The 24831-nt window shown below is 39.1% G+C and overlaps 1 protein-coding gene across 2 annotated transcripts in view; it reads left to right on the forward strand.

Annotated features, from left to right (window-relative positions):
* The window catches only part of LOC105227819 (sal-like protein 3), a 50341-nt gene that overhangs the window by 22654 nt on the left and 2856 nt on the right, over nucleotides 1-24831 (forward strand). Inside the window, exons 2-6 of one of the 2 annotated variants that reach the window (XM_049453666.1) lie at nucleotides 10247-13528; nucleotides 17310-17605; nucleotides 23027-23504; nucleotides 23675-24054; nucleotides 24655-24831. In XM_049453666.1, the coding sequence (XP_049309623.1) occupies nucleotides 10441-13528; nucleotides 17310-17605; nucleotides 23027-23504; nucleotides 23675-24054; nucleotides 24655-24831 (4419 nt within the window). In that variant the 5' untranslated portion in view covers nucleotides 10247-10440. The remainder of the gene's footprint in view (nucleotides 1-10246; nucleotides 13529-17309; nucleotides 17606-23026; nucleotides 23505-23674; nucleotides 24055-24654) is intronic. The other variant, XM_049453677.1, reaches the window with a different exon arrangement.

Raw genomic sequence — 24831 nt, forward strand, 5'->3', positions numbered from 1 at the left:
GAAATATGCGTGTACTATGAAATGTCCATAATTTACGAATCGTGCAAATGATTGACTTGTGTTTGGGTTTTCTACAAATATTTACGAGTCTACGAGCGACGAGCGACGAAACATAAACGCCGCGTTACACAAGTCGCCGAAGTATGCGTTGAGTTGGAGACTGCCAGGAGAGAAATGAGAAAATAATGGAGTGTGGTGGGTGTTTGGAGCCAACTGTCTTGCATCGAGCAGGTGCTTCGGTGGAGTAGCTGGCATTTATGTATGTATGTACTTATATGTAAGTATTTAAATAAGCGGAAATCTGCACTGGCGCTTGGGTCGCTGCTTTGATGGACCACCTGCTGACAGGAAGTTTTTGTTGGAAATTTCTTTAGCAAGCGAACGAGCATTCAAAGTGCACTCATGTCTATATGGTACATACATATGTGTGTATGTGGTGACAGAAGTTCATCAATTGCAAGTTGTCGGTGCTGGGCGTGCATGCTTGTGGTATGCAGAGCGCTGAATTAGTGCAATTAGAACGGTTGTTTCATTGCAATTGCTTCCTCAATGCATAAATGTGTAAAATAATATTTGTTGTTATTTTATTCTGCTTTGTAGTATCATATAAGTGGTTGCCGCAGCGCCAGAATGTTTGTTGTTTTTGCCTTTTTCGGAATTTTATTTTCTTAGCGCATGTTCAAAGTGGAATTTATTTTTTCGTTGAATAAAAAATGTAATAAACATTTTATTAAATACTCGTCTAGAGTTTTGTCCATCGATAAGCTGAAGAATGGAACATGATTTTGTTCGTGGTCCTTTATAAGTATACGATTTCTCAATTGTATACAGATAATTGCGAAGGAAAAACTTTAAACACGACTCAAAAGTCTATGAGAAAAATCTTTTGAACTTTGGTAAGGCTATGCAGGTCAGTAGGTTTCCTACGCTCCACTCTAAGCCAGAAAGACCTTGCAGTCGCTGAGGAGTTGGTCTTCGACCAATGCCTACAAACCGTATGTAAGGTCAGTAGGTCCAGTGTTAGAGCGTAAGGTCACAACGAAGCCCCCTACATTTGAAAGACACAACAGTGGTCTTGCAGCCTGAAGCTAAAGGTGATGGAAAGCTCCCGCCAGAAGACTCCACTTCATATCCTCTGTCTTAACTTCGATCCATCCGTGAAGAAGCTCACTTAATTTCTTCTCACACGGCTTCATCCCACCCACATATATCGCGTGTGTGAGCAGTGAAGGAACCGCCGGTCTAGATTGTAGGGAATGGAATTGAAGTATTGGAGAATTGCAATGTGACCCTACCCGGGATCTCTTATATACCCACATTCCCTAAGTCTACAAAGTGTAGTTTTCATATAAACAGCTTCAATGAGCTTTAAAGCGGGTTTGACAGCACTACACCTGCCGGAAATATCCACAGGAGATATGTGCAGAATGGCATCAAGAGTCGTTACGGGCGTAACCCATAGGCATCCGGTCTTTGAAAGCGTTTAAGCTTCTTAGCTTATACATCTTCTTCGAGAGCCTGCAACCAGACAAATACACCACACATCATTATTGGCTTGAATAAGGTTTCGTCGAGCCAAAATAAAATTGTTAAGAGACGAGAAAGACGCGATACACTTGATCAAGATGTTTCAACCTTTTTAACACGTTTGAAAAATACTTGTTCTAAAGGTTTTCTAAGTAGGCCTACGTGGCGAAGATGACCTCCTTTTTCGACTAAAATTTCTGCTCGGCGAGTCACTTTTCTAAGTTTGGAAGCAAAAAGAAGTAACACTGGGACAAAATTTGAGAATAAGATGACGATGAAACCTTCCAAAGCATGAGGTCGGTCAGCTAGGGTATCTACTAGTGAGTCATATGGACCCCACTACAGTTGGAGTAAATATTATCACGATATTTTCTAACATCCATACTAAGAGTGGCTAATATGGGGTATGAGTTAGCTCACCCTTAAGCGTGATCTAGGATAAATTCCTATTCCGGGCTGCATAAGAAGAAATACTTTTCTAATATTGATCACACTTCGACAGGCAATAACAACACTCCGGCGATACCTGTCCGGAAAAGTGTACTCCTCATTATGTAGAAAGTGGTTATTTTACTATAACTTGGCTTTCTTCGTCGTTTCGTACTACATAAGAGTATATACCAGATATATCTGTAGATCTGTTAACAGTTTAGAATGTGGGTGGCCTTTGTAATTCTATAAGAATCTCTTCACATCGCAGTACATTAAATAAATTGATTTTTTAATAGCACATACTACCTATGTATGAACGATATATACTCCCAAGAAGAACATAGAAGTACGAGTACTTAATCTTCGTTAATAACGAGAGAATATTGTACATAATGCAAGTTGTTGTAATGCCGCATAAACGATTAGACAAATACTTGTATGTATGTATGTTTTTACAACTAGCCGATTGACTGGCACTTTGTCGATGCTGATTGCTAGCCGGATGATGTTTTAGGTTAGGTTATAAGCACGTCTATGCCACATGTATACTCGTATGTATGGGTGTGTTTGTGTGAGGATATGTGTGTCCGGCGCTTGTGGTGCGTGCCTTACTTATTTATGCCAATAAATTTGTTCAATTGACGGTAAATAATCATAAAACAATCCGTCCAAGTATATTTTAAAAAATTTTATAGAGCCAACAGCTGAGAGAACTCAATACAAAAGCAGCATTTACTTAAGTGTTACTGATGAGAACGTAACATGTAGAAATTTTTAGATTCACACAAATCACACAACATACTAGTTGTATAATAACGGGTTTTTCAATAGGGATGCTATAAAAGTGGACCGACAGGGACAAATTTTCATCGAAAAATAATCTTCACCGATGAGGCTCATTTCTGGCTGAATTGCGTCGTTAATAAGCAAAATATGCGTTATTGGTCAGGCAGCAATCCACAAATGCTCCATGAGTCACCATTGTATCCCAAAAAAATACGGTTTGCTGCGGTTTATGGGCCGGTGTCGTAACTGGGTCGTACTTCCTCCGTGATGTTCAAGACCGACCCGATACTGTGAATGGGAATCGATACCGCTCAATGATAACCGAATATTTTTGGCCGGAATTTGATGATATAGACTTGGATAATATGTGGTTTCAACAGGACGGCACCACAAGCCACACAGCTAATATAAAAATCGATTTGTTGAAAACCAAACTTGGTGAACGTGTTAGCTCACGAAATGGTCCAGTCAATTGGCCGCCTCGGTCGGTTGGCGCTGTTAGAATATTTTCTGTGAGGCTACGTTAAGTCTATGGTTTATGCCAACAAGCCAGCGACGATTGATGAACTTCGTACGAATGAAATTGCAGCATTATCGGCTGATTTATGCTTGAAAATCGTCGAAAATTGGGTTCAGCGTCCGGACTTCTGCAAGCGTGCCAGTGGTGGCCATGCAAAAAAATTCGAGTTCCATACATAATGGCAACGACTGTACTTTCACAGGAATAAACAATTTCATTGATATCCCAAACCCAATTCAAAAATTAGGTAATGGGTCTGCCATCATGATGAGTCTGAAGAAGATATTTTTGTTGATTTCGAAAATTATTGCCTTGCATTAAATAAAGCATTCTTAAAGTACTATTTAAATTACTTTTATTTGCGCTCGTTTGATAAGTATTTTGAATACTTTATTGCAATTACGTAATTGGCCGGCGCTAGAATTTGCCGACCACTTATTTAGTTTTTTTTTTACCGAAGACGTAGTATTTACATAAAAAATATGGTAAAAATATAGCTTTGTTTACACGAAATTTAAAAAACAATAAATTTATTGCTTTTCCAGCGAAAATCGATTAATAAATATTTTAGCAGCAGACGTCTTTTGACTTAAACCTATACTAAACTGGTAATCAGTGTTAAATTATGAGAACGCTGAATGCTTAAAAATATATTTTAAATAATCTGCTTTTTTTTATTATAGTTGGAGAGTAATGAAACAGACTAAACATTCAAAATTTAAGTGAATTTTAGCGGTTCATAAATTTCTATAGAAAAGTAGCCTAAATACAGCGTAAAATTTTAAAAATATTACAATATATATCAGTCGCTTGAAATTAAATCTGTAATGAAAGTACGGGTTTAATTAAAAGTGCTTGAAATTATAATTACAATTACCATTATTACCACGATTACTAAACAATTACCACGATTACTAATAAAATTGCTTGGTAATCGCCAATTAACTACCACAATTACTACGATTACCAAGTAATTTTATTAGTAATCGCGGTAATTACTTAGTAATCCAATTAAATTACTTAGTAATCGTAGTAGTAATCATTGTAGTCGTCGTAGTTACTTGGTAATCGTGGTATTTAATTAGGGGTTTCGAAGTATTTTTATTCCATTACTACGATTACTAAGTAATTACCATGTCTACAACAATACTACTACGATACCAATAAAATTATATTAATCCTAGTGGTAATCGTGGTAGTTACTTGGTAATCGTAGTGGTAATCATAGTAATCGTGGTTGTTAATTAGCGATTACTACGATTACCAAGTACCTACCACGATTACTACTTTGATGCTAAAAAAATTGTTTGGTAATCGTAGTAGTAATGGTAGTAATAGTGGTAGTAACTTCGTAATTGTAGTGGTAATCGTAGTAATCATGATAGTTAAAAATTACTTGGTAATCTTAATAGTTAAAAATTATTTGGTAATCGTAGTAGTAATCATGGTAGTTCGTAGTAATCGTTTATCAATATTTTTCGAATTTCATACCAAAAAAATTCATTTTAGGACTACCTTAATGCACATAACAACATTCGAATGCAATTACTACCATACGAAACCCTTTCGTGCTTGTTTACCGCACGTCGTCATACAGTTTCCGCTGCATCCACAACACATAGCCTTGCGATATGCTCGCATTTAATACAGTTAATCTCTTCAACATTAATTAATATGAGCATTTCTCAACTACTCCCAACTTGCAACGGCTAAAATGTGCCATGTACGTCTTTGTAGCTTTTGCTATCCACGCGCTGTCACATGGCACCAATAATGGTTGATATTGCAAGTTATTGCCGCTGTTGCTGTTGCCGTGCTGAAAATTATTGCCAGTATTTGCGTACATTATTTTTAGCATTAATTATGTGTGGCTCGCGTTGCTTGCGCGTTTGTCAGATCTTCTGCTTACCATATACATATCTATCTATATATGTACATATGTGTGTGTGTGTTGATATACTTGTGAAATCCGGTTGCATGCCGCAAGGCTCTTAGTTACCGATTGCTGATTGCTAGCGTAAAAACTAGTGCACCTTGAGTGTAAAAAATTTGCTACTCACAGTGTTGCACCAACAATTCCGGTTTCATTGCAATCGGCCGCAGCGAATTCTTTCACTTCAGTTCCTGCGACCGGCGCTGCTGCCGCTTAATGCTTTCTCAGGCGCAATTTTTGTATGCGTTCGCATTTTTCATTTAACCACGAGCAATTTTTTATTCACACTAATATAATTTAATATTTTAGTGGGAATGCCAGTAATTAAAACTTCATATATTGGTATTCGTAGATCTGTTAGCAATACTGATAATGGTACTGGTAAATGTAATTGATATGATTAATGAAAGAAATCATAATTTATGAATTTATCATATGTAATGTGTTTGTAATTTTAATCGTAATGTAATTTTATGAACTGGTATTTGTAATGGTTATGGATTACGTCAATTATAATAAAAAAGAAATTGTAATGCTGTTATAATCAACATTTGGTAATGGAAAATGGTAAACATATTACCAAAAGTTTTGAAAACTATAGCAGTTATGATTACTTATGCGGCTGGTAACAACAATGTCGCTTGTAATGCTAACAGCAATGATGGTGATAATTAATAATTTAATAGTCATTACGTTTGCAAAAAGTAATTAAAACAATAATTATATTTTTTAATTCATTTGAAAGTATGGCACTAATGGTAATAATAATATTAACTTATTTGAGGGTAAACGTAATGGTACTGCTAAAAGTAATGGTGATTCGTAATGTTTACTATAGAACTTCTTGCATTTAAGAAATTGTCAGGCGTTTTTTACATGATTGCAATAGAAATGGTAATGGTATTGCAAATGTAATGGTAATTATAGTAGTAATGAAATTTTAAGTACTTTTAAATTCGGTAAAAAAACTTTATTTGCAATAATGAGTTAGTGATTTTGATATTGCTTATTGTAATGGTAATTGTGGTTCTTGTGTAATTGAAATAACAAAACTGTGATAATTATTAATGTATTGGTCATTACGCTTCCGGAAGTAGTTATAAAATTAATTATTCATTTTAATACATATGAGAGTATTATAATAACAGTACTAAATACTATTAATTTTTCTTAGTGGTAATTGCAATAGTACTGCTAAAAGTACTGGTAATTTGTAATGTATTTATGATCTTCACTATAGAATTTCTTGCATTAAAGAAATGTTTAGGCATTTTTTGCATTATTATAATGAAAATGGTAATGATATTGAAAATGTAATGTTAATGGCAGTAATGGAATTTTAATTACTTTGGAAATTAGTAAGAAAAAACTATACTGGGTGTAATAATTTAGTTTTGTAGTAACAGTAATGATAATACTAACTTTTCTCTATGGTAATCGTAATAGTACTGGTAAAAGTAACGGTAATTTGTAATGTTCGCTCTAGTATTTCTTACTTTAAACAAATTGTTAGGCATTTTTTTCATAACTGCAGTGGAAATGGTAATAAAATTTGGAAATGTAATGTTGATTATAGTAGTAATCAAATTTTAATTACTTTTGAAAGCATTAAATTTAAATTTTGAAAAGTAAATTTAAATTATTTTCAAAGTAATCACTTATATATTTATTATAATAGTAATAGATTACTTACTTATGTCTACTTGAATAAGTAATGGTAACGCATATGCATATATTGTAATGTGGACAATAAGAATGAAATATCAATTTTTTTACGGGTTAATATTTGTTAATTCAACTTGTAATGGTAATTGCATTCCTCATAAAAATCATAACAATTTGTAATGGTAATTGTAATCCTTATAATAATCATTACAACTAGTAATAGCAATTGCATTCCTTATAACAATCATAACAACTTGTAATGCTAACTGGATTCCTTATGATAATCATAATAACTTTCTTGTAATGGTAATTGTATTGCTCATAGTAATTGTAACAGAATAGAAAAGGTTATGACAAATGTAATGGTAAAGATATGTAACTTTGTGTAACGAAATTTTCAAGAATTATATATATATACAATGTAAGAGTTCACTCATGCAATGATGCAAGTTATTATGTCACATATAACTGTAAACCAAGCACATGTGCACTCAATTTTAGACAGACGTGAGTTTATATAAAGTCACTAAACTCCGTTGTCCTTTTGAACTCGCACTCAGTGCTATTGGCTGGAAATTAAAGCAGTATTGCAGCAATAGTAGCCTGAGATTGCATGATTGTTGCGTGAGTTTCCGAATTTTGTAATATAATCAAATACGAATAAATAAAATTATACTGATAAAAGCTACCGGTTGAGCGCACGACAATCACACCAACAATAAACCTTAAATATGCATTAAACATTTATGCAATTATTCTAATATGAAGTGGCACAAGTAGAGGCCGACAAGCAGTCGTTGGCGCCGCCGTCGCCGCGGTTGAAATAGCGCTTGCCATACCGCTACACTACTAACTAGTTTTATCCTGCCAATTTATGACTGCCACACGACTAATACAGCCGCATTGTTGCAGTGTGGGTGGCAATAGTTGCTCACCAATGCCGCAAACAGGCACATGTATTCAGGCACCGTCACTCTTTAGCGTCCCATCTGCCGCCAAGAGCGCTCTACCCCAATCCACATGCACGCCACATAGCTCCTTATAAATATAAATGCGTCTCATTATATATTCGCTGATACGCGAGCGACGAAAATCCGCGACAATTATTCCAAGTTGCCACAGCACCGCGCTGTCATAGCCAGCAGCACAGATATCGCTGAGTTATTCCTAGCAATATATCAATAAATTACCGCCATCAACATTTGCTGGCAATTACTAAGAGATAGCAGGCGAAAACACGACAGCAACAAAACATATATTTCAGCGCAAGTAAATGCCTATCGAATTGGTACTTAAACGAAAACTACCTACAAGAGACGAAATTTACGAAATGACACATTTTTATCGCACCCGGAAAACTTCTGCCAACATGTGACGTGTGGTAGCAACTCGTTGATGTTGTGAAGTGTAGAAAGCATGCCGAACTCGGTATAAAGTTATTGAGTACTAGGCATTTGAAACTAAATATTATTTTTTTTGGGAAAGGGCTCTTCAAGAAATTGGCAAAACTCGTAAATTTTAATAACAGTTGAAGGTTAGGTCTCTATATTTTTCAAACAGCGCCCTAAGAACATCAAGGCGCAATCCGTTAAATTAGGCTGGGTCGGCAAGCTTGATGCCTGGCAGACGAAAACCAGCTGTGCTAACTTTAAGGAGTGGCCTTCTGGGTATCTTACCTTTCGTCGTACCAGAAGACGTAGCCGAAACTGTTATTAGCCTTCTTAACAAATTTGTAACAGCCTCGAAGCGCTTTGTCGATCTAAAAGGGTCTTATAATGCAGTTTACAGTTGTTTGTAGATATCACAACGGACCGGCGTTTTAAGCTGTCCAAACGAGAAACCTTTTACTTTGTTTAACCTAGTCTGAGAGGCTTTCAAACTCTAAATATTAGTTTATCTTTGAGTTTCAGAAGAAAATTTTTTTTACGGATAAGCCCGAAGTGATCGCTAGTTTAGGGTTTTACGCGAATAACTTTTACTATCACTCAATGAATATGGGGGTGGCGGAACCACTTTTTGGATGGGAGACTGAGAGGGTTTGCTACATTGACGATGCTTCCAAATTTTTTTCTGAATTTGATTTCGATTTTTGAGAGCTTTAACATCCAAAGCACCCCAAACCTCACAAAAAAAATTGAATTTATTTTTGGGGGGTATCCTTCTAATGTATATACAATAATGATGTTGCTTCGTGAATTCTTCTGACTTTCGAGGGTTTTCACAACCCCTAATCCCCTTTTGGAGCCGCCACTGGAATTTGGTTTGATAACTGTAAGAAATATCGTACCGAAGGTCTTAGCGCCTATTTCTATGTAGACCAATTTTCTTTTAAAATCAGTTAACTCAGGTCATGAATTTTGTTATAAAAAGATTAAATTTCTCGCAGAAAAGCAGAGAGAAATATTTACCATAGATTATAGAAGCATAAATTCTACAATTTTTGAGGCGCCTAGCGTAAGTGTGGAATACCGTCAACCACTAAATTACCCGTTTCCGACTCATAGTAGTTTATACGGGTTATAAAATATGATCACAACAAACCATGAATTCTGGAGAAAGAATCTCTCTAATATATCCGCGGTCCTAAGTTTAAGATCTTACCTGAAGTAAATGAAGAAAAATTTCGTAGAAATATTTCTGTTTGTTTTGATTATATTTTATAACTCGTATAAAGTACAATGAGTCGGTATCGAGTGTTTTACTGGGGGATGTGTTCCAAACTCTCGCTTGGCAATATTAAGAACCGAAAAAATATAAAAAATGGAGAATTTATAGAATCTGGAGAGGAAAAAACTCTCCAGTATTTTCTATAGATCCTATGGTAGAATTATCTAGCTGATCCTCACAACAATCATGGAGCAAACTTCGCAACATTAGATCTTAAAATAACAAAAAATAAAACAGAAGCTGAAAATTAATCCAAAAGCGTAAAAAATAAATAATATTATACTGCCGCCCGCCTAAACATATGCAATATGTTCATTTATTCCGTTCATACGCAAACTATTCATATATTCATTTTAAATGGAATATAAAGAACTTATCATAAAGTTCACCGTTATTTCGCCAACGATTGCGTGTACACGATTATTTGTACCGATTATCATGCCTCACTTACGTGTACAGGCGGCGTCGGCGACAGATTTTGGAAACCGCGATTGAGGGCAGCCAAGCCGGCGCGAGACCAAGAATGCGAAAAAAAACAGAAATGATTTGTGTTAAACATTCAAAAAATAAACATATTATTGATGTGCATAAATGCCGGCAGATATTAAATAAATTTATTGACGTTATTTGTGTTGTTGACAAATATTCTCGTATCTGTTTAGCCCAGTAAAGAAACACTAATTATTCCATGCACTTTTGTTCTTATTTCTTTTCAGTTTAAAATTATACGAAATACTCCGTTTGGAAGGCAGCCTTAAGCCGCTGTAGACGCCGACAGCCATAAGCGACCAATGAAGGTTGGAAAATCGCGAGTTCTTCGAGAGTTTGGAAGCTGCTAATGGAAGCTTGTGCCGTCTGGTGCTGCACTACACCAGTTACTGGGAAGTCATAAGAGAGTGAGTCGCAGAGCATGTGTTCCATTTTTCATAATCGCATCAACTATCGCGGTTTGCGCAGCAATTCGAGTGGCAGCAATAGTAGCGGCAGCATAAGTAATTTGAGCAAAGAACTGGATGCCGATCGCAATAATAATGGCGGTAGTGGTGGCGCAGGCGGCGCTGTTGTGGGCAGCAGCGAACACAATGAGCACAACAGCGAAGATGCGACTTGTGGGGATGAACGCAAAGCGGACAACCGGTTGCCTTTGAAGAGCGCCAGTTCCACGCCCGACAGCGCGGTTGTCGACGAGAACGCCGATCCGCGGTGCAATATGCGTGCGGCCAGCGTCGAACTGGCGGAGCAACGTAGCAGTGTGGAGCGCGATGAGGGCGAGGACGAGTCGGAGGAGTTGGCGGGCGACAGCAATGAGGCGTTGGACTTGTCTGTGCTGCCGAGCAATCGACTGCCCGGTAGCGGTCATGTGGCATTGGAGGCTTTACAACACACCAAAGTGGCGGTGGCGCAATTTGCCGCCTCAGCGCTGAGCGGCGCACAAAATTACGGCGAAGCGATGAATGAGTTGGCGATGGTGCAATCGACGATACTGAACGTGCAGCGGCAACATTTGATGCAACTGCAGCTAATACAACATCTGCAGAGTCAACTCAAGCGCGCGGGCGATCTGACAATGGACGCCGAGCAGCTGGAAGAGCAAACGCAAGCAGATGAGTCTGAGCACTCGGCGCCAAAGCGAAGATTCATGCAAACGCCACCAGCGGAAGTAGAAGAGAAGCTAACGGAAGCTGTAACAACTAGTGTGGCATTGAAAGCAGCAAGTGCACATAATAACTTAAGAGCTAATGAGCCCTGCAGCGCTTCGCGGCCGCCATCTACGTCAAATGAAGAGAATACAAAGACTGAAGAGAGAACAAATAAGAAAACGGGGGAGCCGGCGTCAAAGCATGCCAAAAATGAGGAAGCTAGTAATACGGGCAGTGCTAGTGTGGGTGCTGTTGGTCCAACGCTAACAGCTCATAGCACCGCCAATACCAACAATTATCAACCCTTGATGTGCGATATTAGCTCCTCGCTCGCCTCTAGCATTATCACGAATCATGATCCATCGCCTGCACCGAATGAGATGAACTGCTTGGAGATGCTGCAACGCCGCACCGAGGAGGTGCTTGATTCAGCCTCACAAAGCTTGCATGCCTCACACCTGCAAGACGAGTATGAGTACGCACAGAAGGATGCACAGGGTCGTGGTGAGATATTTAAGCACCGCTGCAAATATTGCGGTAAGATCTTCGGCTCCTTCTCGGCACTGCAGATACACTTGCGCTCACACACTGGTGAGCGACCATTTCACTGCAACGTCTGCGGCAGCAAATTTACAACGAAGGGCAATCTGAAGGTCCACTATCAACGGCATACACAGATATTTCCGCCAATGTTGCTTGCGCCTGGACCGGGTAGTGCTGTTGTTGAACAGTTTCCAACTTATGGCGCACCAGTTGGCGGACCGCTAATGTCAGGTGTGACACCAGTAAGATTATCCGCGCCAGTAGAGGACAGCAAACAGCTGAATTGCGAAGATTCGCCACAAATTGCACACAAAGAAAAGCATCAGGAACAAGCAAAGCAAGCAATAAGCAATCGTGTCGCAAAACCGGAAGCGCCAACTTCACCTATTGACACGCCGCAAGACCTAAGCAAGCCGCATCATTCGCCTGTGTTGCACGAAAACACGTCTCCGCTAGAGCCGCCAAAGTCACCAAAAGCCTCACCGGTATTGAAACCAAGTACAGAGACAAAGCTCGAGAAACCGGAGCGTGCAAGCAGTCAAAACCCGCCAGCAACAAATCAGCATTCTTCAAAGCGCAGCAGTAATGCGCGGAAACGTAACTCACACGCCAATGCGTCACATGCCGGCGCCAGCGAAGCGCGTAAGCCACATGTACACGACAAGTGCGAACGTGAGCGCGAACGCATGTTGGACGGTGGTGAGTTTCTGCACAAATCCGCATCGGCCTTACGACGCTCATCGCTGAGTCGTAACTCCAGTAATAGTGGGCTCGAGCCGCCGCATATTTCATCCGAATACTCGCTGGCGCAGATGGAACGCATTATCGACAAATCGTGGGAGGATCTCATCGAGATCGACACCACGTCGGAGACTTCGAAGCTGCAACAGCTGGTGGATAATATCGAGAACAAACTGACCGATCCGAATCAATGCATCTTCTGTCACAAAGTGATGTCCTGCCGCAGCTCATTGCAAATGCACATACGCACACATACCGGTGAGCGACCGTTTCGTTGTAAAATTTGCGGACGTGCCTTCGCCACCAAGGGTAATCTGAAGGCGCACATGAGCATACACAAAATCAAACCGCCGATGCGTAGCCAATTCAAATGTCCCGTCTGCCATCAGAAGTTCTCGAATGGCGTCATACTGCAACAACACATACGCATACACACGATTGACGACGGCAGCGGCGCTTTGGTTGGCCTACCGGGGGTCAATATAAATGGCGGCATGCTGGGCGCATTTTCACTGCCAATGGGCGCACTGCCACCGGGCACACCCAACACGGCCGAGGCGGTGGCGGAGCATAATGCACGCATGAAGGCGCACATGGATGCCGCGATTGAGGATCAAAACTCGAATAAGTCAATGGGCACATCGGATAACTTTGATTTCTCCACGACATCCGATTACTCCGGCCAGCGTTCGGAATCGTCGCAAGGTGATTTCGACGATTTTATGACCATGGACAGCACCGATGACTCACGTGAAAATACGAGCTCCCTAACGCCCTTCGATCGTCGTTTGGCGGACGACTACGCCGACGAGCGTATGCATGAGGCCGGTGAACGTGGCGATGCCGCTGAGCTGCCCAATCCGATGGCTGCTATGGCTGCTGCAGCGGCTATGGACCTCTCGGCACGTGGTTTTCCCGCTAATGGCGTGACGCAGAAGGCGCTCGAACATCATCTACCCATGTTGGGTATGTCACCGAATTTTTTGTTAATGGCAGCGGCGCGCGAGGAGATGCAAATGTTGGGCGCGCATGCCAAGTTTCCGCTACTGCCTTTCGGACCGCTGGGATTTATGGGTAAGTGTTGACGCTTCTCTAAGCGGGAATGTGTGGGGAGTTGTTTCATGTAATATATACATATGTTCTTTGAAAGGGTTAAAGTTGTTTTACATTTTTTATGCGCAATTTAAGAAGGGTAAAATTCCATTACAACGTCATCTTCCATTTCGCTTGCCGCTCAGTAGTCTCAGCTGGTAAAAACGGTGTCAGCAATACTGAACTTTCGCTGTCAGGCTACAGGGAAAAGCAGTGTTCTTAATTAACGCGCGCATTAACTCGGTCCTCAAGCTATTTTTCTTCGTCTGTTTAACAGTTCTTTTTATGCGCGGTTATTTCCTCCTCACAATTCTTTGTTTGGCTCACGCTGTCTCTATAATTCAATATCATAAACTTCATTCGATTCGCGCCAGCTCGTATTTCTTGTCATTTTCGGTCTGTCAAGTGACACATCTGCAGTGAGAAAATGACAAAGATTTCGCGTCTGTGCCCTTTGACCTCGGCGCAGTGACAAGTAGCGCGCTTGGCGTTCAATATGCGCGGCATAATTCAATTTATAGACGCGTAAATAGCGTCATTGCGAGCAGGAAATCACTGCCAGTGCTTGTGTAGTGCGAAAAACGAGCGCTTGCTTATGGCCGACGAAGACGTTCGTTAACGTTGACGCATGAATCAATCGCACTGTCGGCTTTAGTGGCGCTATTTTGGTACAAACTGGTATTCTTCTTGTTTGGTTTATATAACAGATCTCATTTCAATGCGTACGCAATAATTTAAATATAAATAAAAACATCTGTAAGCATGTTTAGCGCTTTTGCAGTGTCTATTTTGACGGCCATTTCTCATTTTGCCGATTTTATGTCACAACTCTTTCGCGTTGAGTAAAATTTATGGTCATTGAAAATATTTACTCGTGAAATTAATGCCTCAGATGTTCCCCATACATCACACTTGAGTATAATTATAAAGGAGACGTCTATTTAAAAATAAGAGTCAATGGAAATGCTATCTATTCGAAGTCGAGGTCCCGAGTTTTTGACTTTCTTGCCGTCTCGAATATTTCCATTTCAATTTGTACTTGTTTAAGACGAAGGCCCGTTGTCAAAACTCTCTCATTCTTCTTCTTTACTGGCGTAGACACCGCTTACGCGATTAACAACAGCGCGCAAGTCGTTTCTTCTTTTCGCTATGTGGCGCCAATTGGATATTCCAAGCGAAGTCAGGTCCTTCTCCACTTGGTCCTTCCAACGGAGTGGAGGTCTTCCTCTTCCTCTGCTTCCCCCGGCGGGTACTGCGTCAAATACTTTCAGAGCTGGAGTTTTTTCGTCCATCTCAAAAACTCTCAACGTCGACTCATAAATTGACCTCGCTCATTCTTACGAAGAAACTAACTGTATCCGTGAAGTTGGAAATAGTTGTAGATGAAGAAACCGGAAAAGAGTATGTATATCGGAAGTTGTTTATAACTAGAAGGCTTCCTACATTCATTCAAACATTACTATCGCAAACCAAGTTATGCCACAGTTAAAACCAATTACAAGGACTCTACTTGAAGAATGAAAATTGGAAAAAGAGAGTACTTAATACTTAGTCAACCAATATGACTGCCAGTTGAGCCATTTTCGCTTCCTAATTCAAATCTAAAGTAAATAATCTTGGAAAATTTTTTGATATGTTTTGGAATTAAGTTCGAAAAGAAAAAGAGTAGTCTCCATTCGTTCATTTTTATCACAATCTTGCTTTGAACTCCATAGCTGTGTTTTCAATCTGTGGTTTTCATCACTCATTTTATTTATTTATACGAAGACTCTACATTGATCCTTATTCTAGATAAGATCTAGATTTAATACAACGATGGAGGCGATGTTTATCGTGCCTCTATAGTATTCCCTACGAATCAAAAAGACACTTTCAGTAACATTTTCTTAAAAAAGCTGTTCAAGGAGTCACTTCTCGGAAATTTATATTGAACCTCTAGACTGTAATATCTCTAAGGGTTCTCTAGGATCATGCATACAAGTTAGGTTAGGTTAGGTAAATAGGCAGATTTCTCGTGAACCGTTGTGATGCCCAGAACTCCTCGGTATGAGTATCGGAATGGATGCATACCTCCATAAAAAAGCCACGCTTCGGGCAGTACATCTGCTTCCTCTTTGATGGCTGTAACTTCTGGTAGGAACACTACTGTGGTCTGGTAACGAAAGTTGAGTGAGAGCTCAGAAGACCTGTACAAGGAGAAGATGCTGGTAGAAGGACGCTCTGCGGCGTAGTGGTCCATATTCTGAGACATGCAACAAAAGTGAGAGAATTTCGCTAACCGTTCCCCCAACAGGAGGTTTACGTAATCGGAATGGACCCGAATTTTTATTTGGCCAAAGACTGTCAACTCGACAGAGTTTTTCCGTTACAACTAGAAGGATTTTGATAACGGGTTCAGTTTCACGAAGTCTGTTAGCAACCTACGCAGCAAAGTTTCTGCCAACAATGTCCACCGGTTCTCTATATAAAAAGTGGCTTTAAATGCTATCGTTGGTGTGGTAAGTACCGTACTACTAATGTCAATGAGAGCCTCTCGTTGAACATGTTCCACGATAAACGGCTGGCTTTAAAGAGTGCGCTCCACCAGACAAATACATAGAATATTATTGTCTTAACTATGGTTTCGCAAAGCCAAAACACAACTCTTGATGAGAGTTCGCACCGCTTTCTAATAGCTCCTTTACAGCAATATAAGACAACCCATGCCTTCTAAACCTTATCCTCAACTTTGGGCTTCCATGATAGCTTTATATCAGGGATTAAGCCCAAGTACTTCACTTTTCGACAAAGTGCAATAATAAAGCAAGGGGTACCTCCGTTTTTTTATAAAGCCTCGTATATGAAACCGGTTCAGCTTTCATTGGGTTAACGGCTAAGCCGCATTAATGTACCTTTATGTTGACACATGAACGGTATCCAGAAAATTTCCTGTGACCATTGGAACAACATCATCTACATAGGCTGTCACCCTACAGCCGGCCCTCGAGGTCATTTACTTCAAAGTGCCAGAGTAAAGAAGGCAGAGTGCCACCCTGCGAGGTGTCTCTATTGACCTGTCAACCCAATATACTAATGATCGCTGCCGGCGCACATTGTTTTTTCAAGAAATGTCCCTACCGTACAGACTGCTATGCCGACATACCTTTGCTAAAGATATTCTGAACTCTCAATAGCATATCTCCCGGTATGCTGCCCTTGATGTGCAGGTCCATTTGACTTTCCGGTGTCTTCAACAGAAACGATGAAACAAAGAGGCCTGAAATTCTAGGCATTCACAAGAGAGCTCTTACCGGCTTTCGGGATGGCATTACCTGCATCTAAGCCCTGGGAATATGGCCTAATCTAACAGAATTCGCCTAAGTGGAGGTTCCGCAGATTTCAAAGTCGAACTTGTACCTCTAAATTTAAGACAAAAGACAAACTGAGTCAATGGAATGTGGACTAAAGCGTCAAATATAGTTCTCAATAAATATTTCGCTTCATATAAGAAAAGCGAAGTTTCCATGGCTTTGGGCAAAACTCTGGTCTTTAGGCTCTAGAAAAAGTACGGATAAATCGCACGTTAGGGTTTCAAGACAAAGTGGATCAGGATACACTTATTTGGTGCAGTAAAATGTTAGTTAAATTTGGATATTAAATTTCGAAATCTCACCAAACTTAGAAATTAATAAAAGCTATATAAATTATTGCTCTCAAATTCAGTGTACTCTTACTTTAACTCAAAGCCTTCTTAATTGAACTATTTCTTTTATGCCCTTACTAGGTCTACATCCACAGACGCATTTGTGTAATGTGTGCTTCAAGATCTTCCCCAATTCGGCCGCATTGGAGCGTCACACGCATAGCGAACATACCAAAGATGTTGCTAATAGCACAACAACAGCAACGACAACAACCACACCAACAGCATTAACTCTTTCGTCAGCTACAACAACAACGACTACACATTCGGACAACAAGAGCAACAATACGGCGACAACAAGTGCCAACGTTGCAGCGCATGATTCAAGTCGTTCCGCGAATTGCGATGGACCATCACCACCAACATACAATGCGAAGGTGAGTAGTAAATACGGAAAGCGTATAAATTGGGGGAATAAGCGCGAGTATGAGTTGTGCTAACTAATGTAACTCATAAATTTCGCAATATTTCATACTAATTACCTACCGTGAACTAAATAAAAGTCGATAGGAATGGTAAGATGTGCGTATATAAGCATACAGTTATAGTAACTTACAGACGTGTACCCAGTAAGCATAAAGTGTGGGTTCTTATGAATTTGATGCACAAGTAAATTTTATATTTTTTTAATTAATATATGAGATATTGAAGAAAAATTTTCTAAATTTTCTCTTATCCCATCTTTTTTTCTTTGTATGAACAACTTTTTTATTTTGTGAGATATCGTCACGAAATTCTCCGCAGCGTATTGTTCGTGACAATGCTACAATCTCCCCGGAAATTGTTCAGATCGGAACACTATAGCATATAGCTGCCATGCAAACTGACTGGTCCAAACGAAGTCCTTGTATGGAAAACTCTTTTATTTGAAGAGATATTTTCACGAAATTTCGCATGGATTATTTTATTTAGAAATTCTATAATATTACCAGAAATTCTTTAAATTGGACCATTATATCATATAACTGCCATACAAACTGACTAATCTAAATGAAGTCCTTGTATGAAAAACTTTGTCATTTGACTAGATATCTATACGAAACTCGGTACGGATTATTTTCCAGAACAATGCTATAATCTCCAAAGAAATTGTTCTGATCGGACAACTATAGCTTATAGCTGCCATACAAACTGACCGATGAATATTAAGCTAGATATTTATTACCATGTACAGACATTCTTGACATTTATTCAGCAGTGCGGAACTGCTACTTTTCAGATTACTTGACAACAATATATATAATTTTTCAAATAACTATATTATTACATATCGTTTTTTATAGACGCTCACAATTTCCTAGTGCCTACCTGCCAAGCCAAATGATACTCATATTCACGTCATTGCAATAATAATTTTCATAAATTTGTTGCTCATTGTGTATCAATGAACGCTGGGTTTTCTCGCTACGCATATAATTCATGTGAATATTAACAAATGACAGCTGACAGCAAGTCGGCCTAACGTCATTATTTGTCAGCGTCCGTACATATGCCAATATATTATTGGTGTTATTGTGAGTTTTTTGTTATATGTTGCTACATAATAAACTTCTTTACGAATCATTAATTAAAATGTGCTTATACCGCACATAGGAAGGTATAAAAATAATTGAAACAAAGTGTATATACTCGTACATGTACTAGATACGCGTGTATGTTTGTATACCAAAGCAATCTATTTAGCAGTGCATTTGTAGTTGAGAGCTACTTTCTTTTTCTTTACTGAATTTTCTTCTCTATTAAGCTCTTATTAATTTTTGTTATCATTTTCTAAGCTTGTTAGCTACTTGTTTGTGCTGTAGCTTAGCCGTAGAAAACTACTTGTGCCATTTTCTTGGGCATATTTGACCAGTTATGCCTACTGCCATATTTGAAATGCCACAAACAAGCTGCTTGCGGTAAATTATTAACTGTTATTAGTGCTGAAACTAGACTTATTTCTGACTTAGCATTTGGAGCCAAACTACTACCCATCAATTTTCGTGTAGATTTGCCTTTTGGAAGGTCGTTTTTAAGTAATCCACGTAATCTGCTAACATTCCTGTGTTCTATTTCCCTCACTCCAGCTCTGTGAGTATTCGACGCACTACTCGTCGGGATAATTAATGACGATTTTTCATTAATTAATTATTTAATAATTGTTAAATACTAGCAAATTCTCTGTAGGATGAAATACTTGTAAATTGTGCCCAGCTATTCACAACAATTATGAATTATTAAAAAGCGTGAGCAATAAATTTTTCTTTCAATTAGTCACCTCTAAGTCAGCGATAAAACCTATTATTAACAAATACTTAATTGCTAAAAAATTTTCCCACAAGTAATAATTATTATAACATTTACCATTAGTCACTATTAAGCAACAAAACAATAATATTTAATAGAAAACAATTTTACGGTTTCATTATTTTTGCAAATATGCTAAGTATTTGGCAGAACGGACACAGAAATTCGCACGATTTGTACATAAGAGTAAGTACATACATACATATATACTCATAAGTGCAAGTGCATACCCTGCAGGAAAATGAATTCAAAAATATTTCTAGAGCACTTACTGAACTAGTACGAAAGTCAAAAGTCATTTAGGCACGCTCCGAACTCATAAGAGCTAGGCAATATGTCTTTGAACAGCTTTTAGCGGCGGCCTTTTCGACTTCTGCTCGCAACTTCTCAAATGTAGCAAAAGAGAGGAATTTACCGAGGCTCTCTCAGAATGATAAACTATTTTCCATTTGCACAAATGACTTTGCTCTAATAGAAATACTTATATGCCAGCCACTAAAGATGCATATTAGACATCTAGACATCTACGCCGGATATATAAATCAAAGAATTTATTTGCTCTCGCTAAAAGGTATTTTATTGTCAAAATAAACAATTTTTAAATATTTTATGTGCTCAAAATTTGGCTATAAGTTGCTTTGAAATTATACAGAGGCATCAAAATGCATTATGAGCGTTGAAACGCGGCAATAATTTCAAATGTAGAGGGGTGGGTAAGAAAATGATGACAGTACTTGCGCGCATTCTATAAATTCAGAAAATAAAGACATTTTCTTATAATTTTTTATTAGAGAGATACTTTGTGTCATGATTAGTATTGATGACTCTTAGCGAAGTCAACAACCCGAAAACAAACCTTCTCAGTTTAGCTCGCCTTCAAACGGATGTTCTTAGGCTACCCAGAGGATACTTGGTCAAAGACCGGAAGTCGTGAGCTGCTTGAGTCATATGTAAAAGATATATGTGAACTTCTACACATGACTCCATCCTCCGGTAATTAACCTCGGTAAAGGTTTTTTGATCTTGCTAAATGTGAACAAAGTGGTCAACATTGAGCTCAACAAAGGTGATTGATCTCAGGGCGGGTTGGTGACTTGGCTAAAAGTAAACAAAAGTGTCATTGACCTCAGGAATTGGCTAAATAAAAGCAAAATTTTCATGAACCAGACCACCAAGTGCCATTGACCTCGGAAGGGGTTGTTGATTTGGCTAAATGTAAGAAAATGAGTCATTGAATATTGAACTCATCTAAGGTCATTGACCTCAAGGAGGGTTGGTGACTTGGTTAAAGGTTGTGACTTCGAAGATGTCAACAAAAGGAGTCATAGACTCCATTAAAAGACATTGACTTCGGAAGGAGTGGGCAAGAAAATGATGTCAGTAAATCTAAATGATAGATTCGAGGGATTTTGGGTATGTTTTCAGACCAAACGGGATCTGAAAAGTTTTAAAATGTTTTTTATGACGTAACTTACCACATGTTTTTAATAACTGCATCACAACGAAAATGCTCTATAAATTCCCTCATTTCCCCAAACAACTTAAGTCCCGGAATTTGGCGCGTTTAGCGAAAATGTTGCACATTTCAGTACGCTTCATTTTCAGATATGAAAAATGACATATTCGTGATCATTTGATTCAACAACACTAATACGGCTAGAGTGAAAAGAATTTAAGAGAGAGGGGTGCGAAGTAAACTCAAGGAGTCGAGTAGAACAAGTAGACGTAGACACACGGTGCAAAGTTTCTCGCAAAAATGAAAAGTTTTAATTGCATTTTAAATGGAGAACAATGTGAATGTTAATGTCGAGACGCCACATTACTACAACAACAATGAAACTCAGCAGCAAAAATTTGTGTTGTAAGAAGAACATGCGAGGCGTCTCCGCATACAATTAAGTAGTTGCAATTTAATGGCATAAACAATAAAAACAACGCGGTTGAGTCTTCGTTGTGGCAGGGGCAGGTACGCGAGTGAAAGTGATTTATTTGCGTTGCACTCATAAATTCTTAAAATAAAAATGACACTTTCACACCGAAATGGAAGAAAAATGCGTAACAAATGTGACGGACAATATACGTGTATCTACGTACTATATGTACAGTTAAGTGTAGATGTGTTGTTATAATAACATGGAAATTAAATTAGCAGAAAAGGTACCGCATAAGTTTCGGAAGAGCTTTCACCGAAAGAAGTTTTAGAGGAATTCCAAAAAACGAAGACAAAGAGACAAGTCCGAGGGGTTGGATCGAGAGTTCGTAAATTGTGTATTCTCGCGAATTCTAAAAATTTAAATAATGAAAAATTTTTGAATTGCTTCCCAATTGACATACTTAGTGTTATGGTTAGTATTGACGACCAGGCAAGGTTGCTGACCTTGCTAATGGTAAACAATAGGGTAAGTGACCTCATTAAGGGTTCTTGACTTGGCTAAATAAAAACAAAGAGGTCATGGATCAGACAAACAAAGGTCATTGACCTCGAAAGGGGTTAATGATTTAGCTAAATGTAAACAATATGGTCAAAGACCTCATCAAAGTTATTGACCTCGAGAAGCCTTGTCAACTTGATTAAACGTAAACGAAGGGGTTAATGACCTCATCGAATCTAACTGACTTCGGGGACTATTGGTTTCTTGCCTAAATGTAAACAAAAGGCTAAATGATCTTACCAAAGGTTGTTGACTTGGATAAATTTAAGCAACAAATCATCAGCCTCACTAAAGGTTATTATCCTCAGGAAAGGTTGTCAACTTGGCTAAATTTAAAAAAAATGGTCAACGACCTCAACAAAGGATGCTAGACTAGTTAAATATATATAAGCGAAGTGGTAATTGATCTCACCAAAGAATATTATTCTCAGGAAGGGTTGTTAACTTGGCTAAAATTAAACAGAGGGGTCAATGACCCCACCTAATCTCATTTACTTCAAGAACGATTGGCTTGACACAAGAGTAATTGATCTCTTCAAACGTTGTTGACTTAAATTAAAGAAAAAACAGTCATTGACCTCACTAAAGGTTGTTGACCTCAGGAAGGATTGTCGACTTGGCCAAAGGTTAATAAAAAAGCCACTGACCTCACCGAAGATGCTGGACCGGCTATATATAGAGAAAGGTAAAGAAAAAAACATCAACCTCCGACAAGGTCGCTGAAAGTAAACAAAAGGGTTATAGATCTTAGTAAACATCGTTGACTTAATTAAAGGTATGTAAAGGGGTCGTTACACTGAAACTGCCACGGATTATGAAGGGTTAATGACTTCGCTTAATGTGCACAATCATTGTCATTGGGACCTGGATATGAAACATGTCAAAATTTGAGCATTGTCAATAGCTCTTAGTGAAGTCAGAAACACTAAGGATCTTTTACCCCGCCAAAAATGTTATTTTAAAATTTTTCTCACCTCATAATAATATCCAATTTAAGAATTGTAAAGAAAAGACAAACATGTTTATAAAGAATGTAAAACTTAATTTCATATTTTTAAATAAAAAAAATTTTCATATCAGCTTTCAGTGAGCAGTAACCTCTTCCCGAAACAAAACAACAATGAAGAAGACGAAGAACGCGTTACAAATAACAGTACGACAACTATAAATAATCAAAATAGCAACACAACTTCTAAAAACGGTAATTGCTTGACCAAGACAACACAAGCGACTAGCCCTAATGAGTTGGAAACTAGCGAAGCGTCTACACTCCACGAGCGCATTAAGCAAGAACCCGATACAGAAACCGAATGTGAGTCACAACAGTTGAAGACCAATATTTCAAGATCCTCACCTACGCCAAGGACGACACCATCGCCTTTGCCACCAGCGCCAACGTTACCAATGATAACGGGCTGCATGCCAGCAGCCTCACCAACCAATAGTACACTGGAACAACAAAGCGGGTCAACACATTCGCCATTCGAGCTCGCTGTACATCCGCATTTGGCCTTGCCGCACAACAATGCCGAGCAATCGCTCATGCAGATGCAATTACGTAAGTACTCGTATTAACCGGTGTCCTCGGTCCACAATGTCACACACTACCTTCCCCCTTCTAATGTGTCCCGATTTTCCTGTTGACCCGACATCTAAACTGTGTGCCAATCTGCACAATTTATTGTTTTTTATTGTACTCGTATTCCTTCCCGATTCTAACGCGTTTAGTATCCTCACTTCCGCATGATACCATGCAATCCATGCAACTGCATTATGGCAACGCCCATTACCATCACCACTATCATCACCACCACCAACAACAACAACAACATCAACAACAATTGTCACATAAATCTTTGCTGCCCGCAGATGCACATCGTTTCCCGGCGAGCCCATTGGACTTTCAACAGGCGCTGATGTCGGTCGGTCCACCGAGCTTGAGTGCCGACGCTGCCGCCGCCGCGAATCAGAAGCATTTCTGCCATGTGTGTCGACGAAACTTTAGTTCGAGTTCGGCGCTTCAGATCCACATGCGTACGCATACGGGGGACAAGCCGTTCCAATGCAATGTATGTCAGAAGGCCTTCACAACCAAAGGAAATTTGAAGGTAAGTGGGACTGCAGGGCTTAATGTCCTAATTCTTATGTACAGGGTCGAACTTGGAGTTTCCGGTTACCAAAACTGTGGAATGTAATGACTTAGATATTACTTAGTGGATAAAAGCTAGACTAAAGTGTCTGCTACACAGAAGAGAGTGCGTTTTTCCTTTGATAGGGTGACCACTACAGTTCTTAGACACTTCCCTTGAACTCAGGAAGATAGAAAATATCGCCTCTCTATTAGCAAAAATCATTCCCTGAAAGAAGTTTATGAACTATGGCTTTATATTAGCGTTAGCTCCTAATGTTCCCTGGACCTTTAAGGGCTAAGGTTTAAGATCCAATTTTAGAAGAACTTCATGGAAAACTCGAAAGAAGTCTATGAACTGCGGCTTGATGTTAGCATCAGTTCACAATGTGTCTTGGACCCTTATAGGGTTGATAAATCCAATTTGCAGTAGAGTTTCGTGGAAAGCATGTCCCCTCTTATATTTGTGTAGATCATTTAAGGGAACGTTTTCATGTTTGAAGCCCCATATAAAGTACGTTAAACCTTTAATCCTGTATTTGAAACAAATTCCCCCTCTTTTTTCATCCTGTCTGTTTAGGTCCATATGGGCACACATATGTGGACAAATCCCACATCACGTCGTGGTAGACGCATGTCACTTGAATTACCCTTACATCGCCCTGGAAGTATGCCGAGTGAGACCGATTTCATGCAAAGACGTCCAGAACTATTTTTCCCATATTTGCCGCCATTTTTCAATGGATTACCGCCAAAG

Source organism: Bactrocera dorsalis, chromosome 1 (genome assembly GCF_023373825.1).
Source record: "Bactrocera dorsalis isolate Fly_Bdor chromosome 1, ASM2337382v1, whole genome shotgun sequence".
NCBI lineage: Eukaryota > Metazoa > Arthropoda > Insecta > Diptera > Tephritidae > Bactrocera > Bactrocera dorsalis.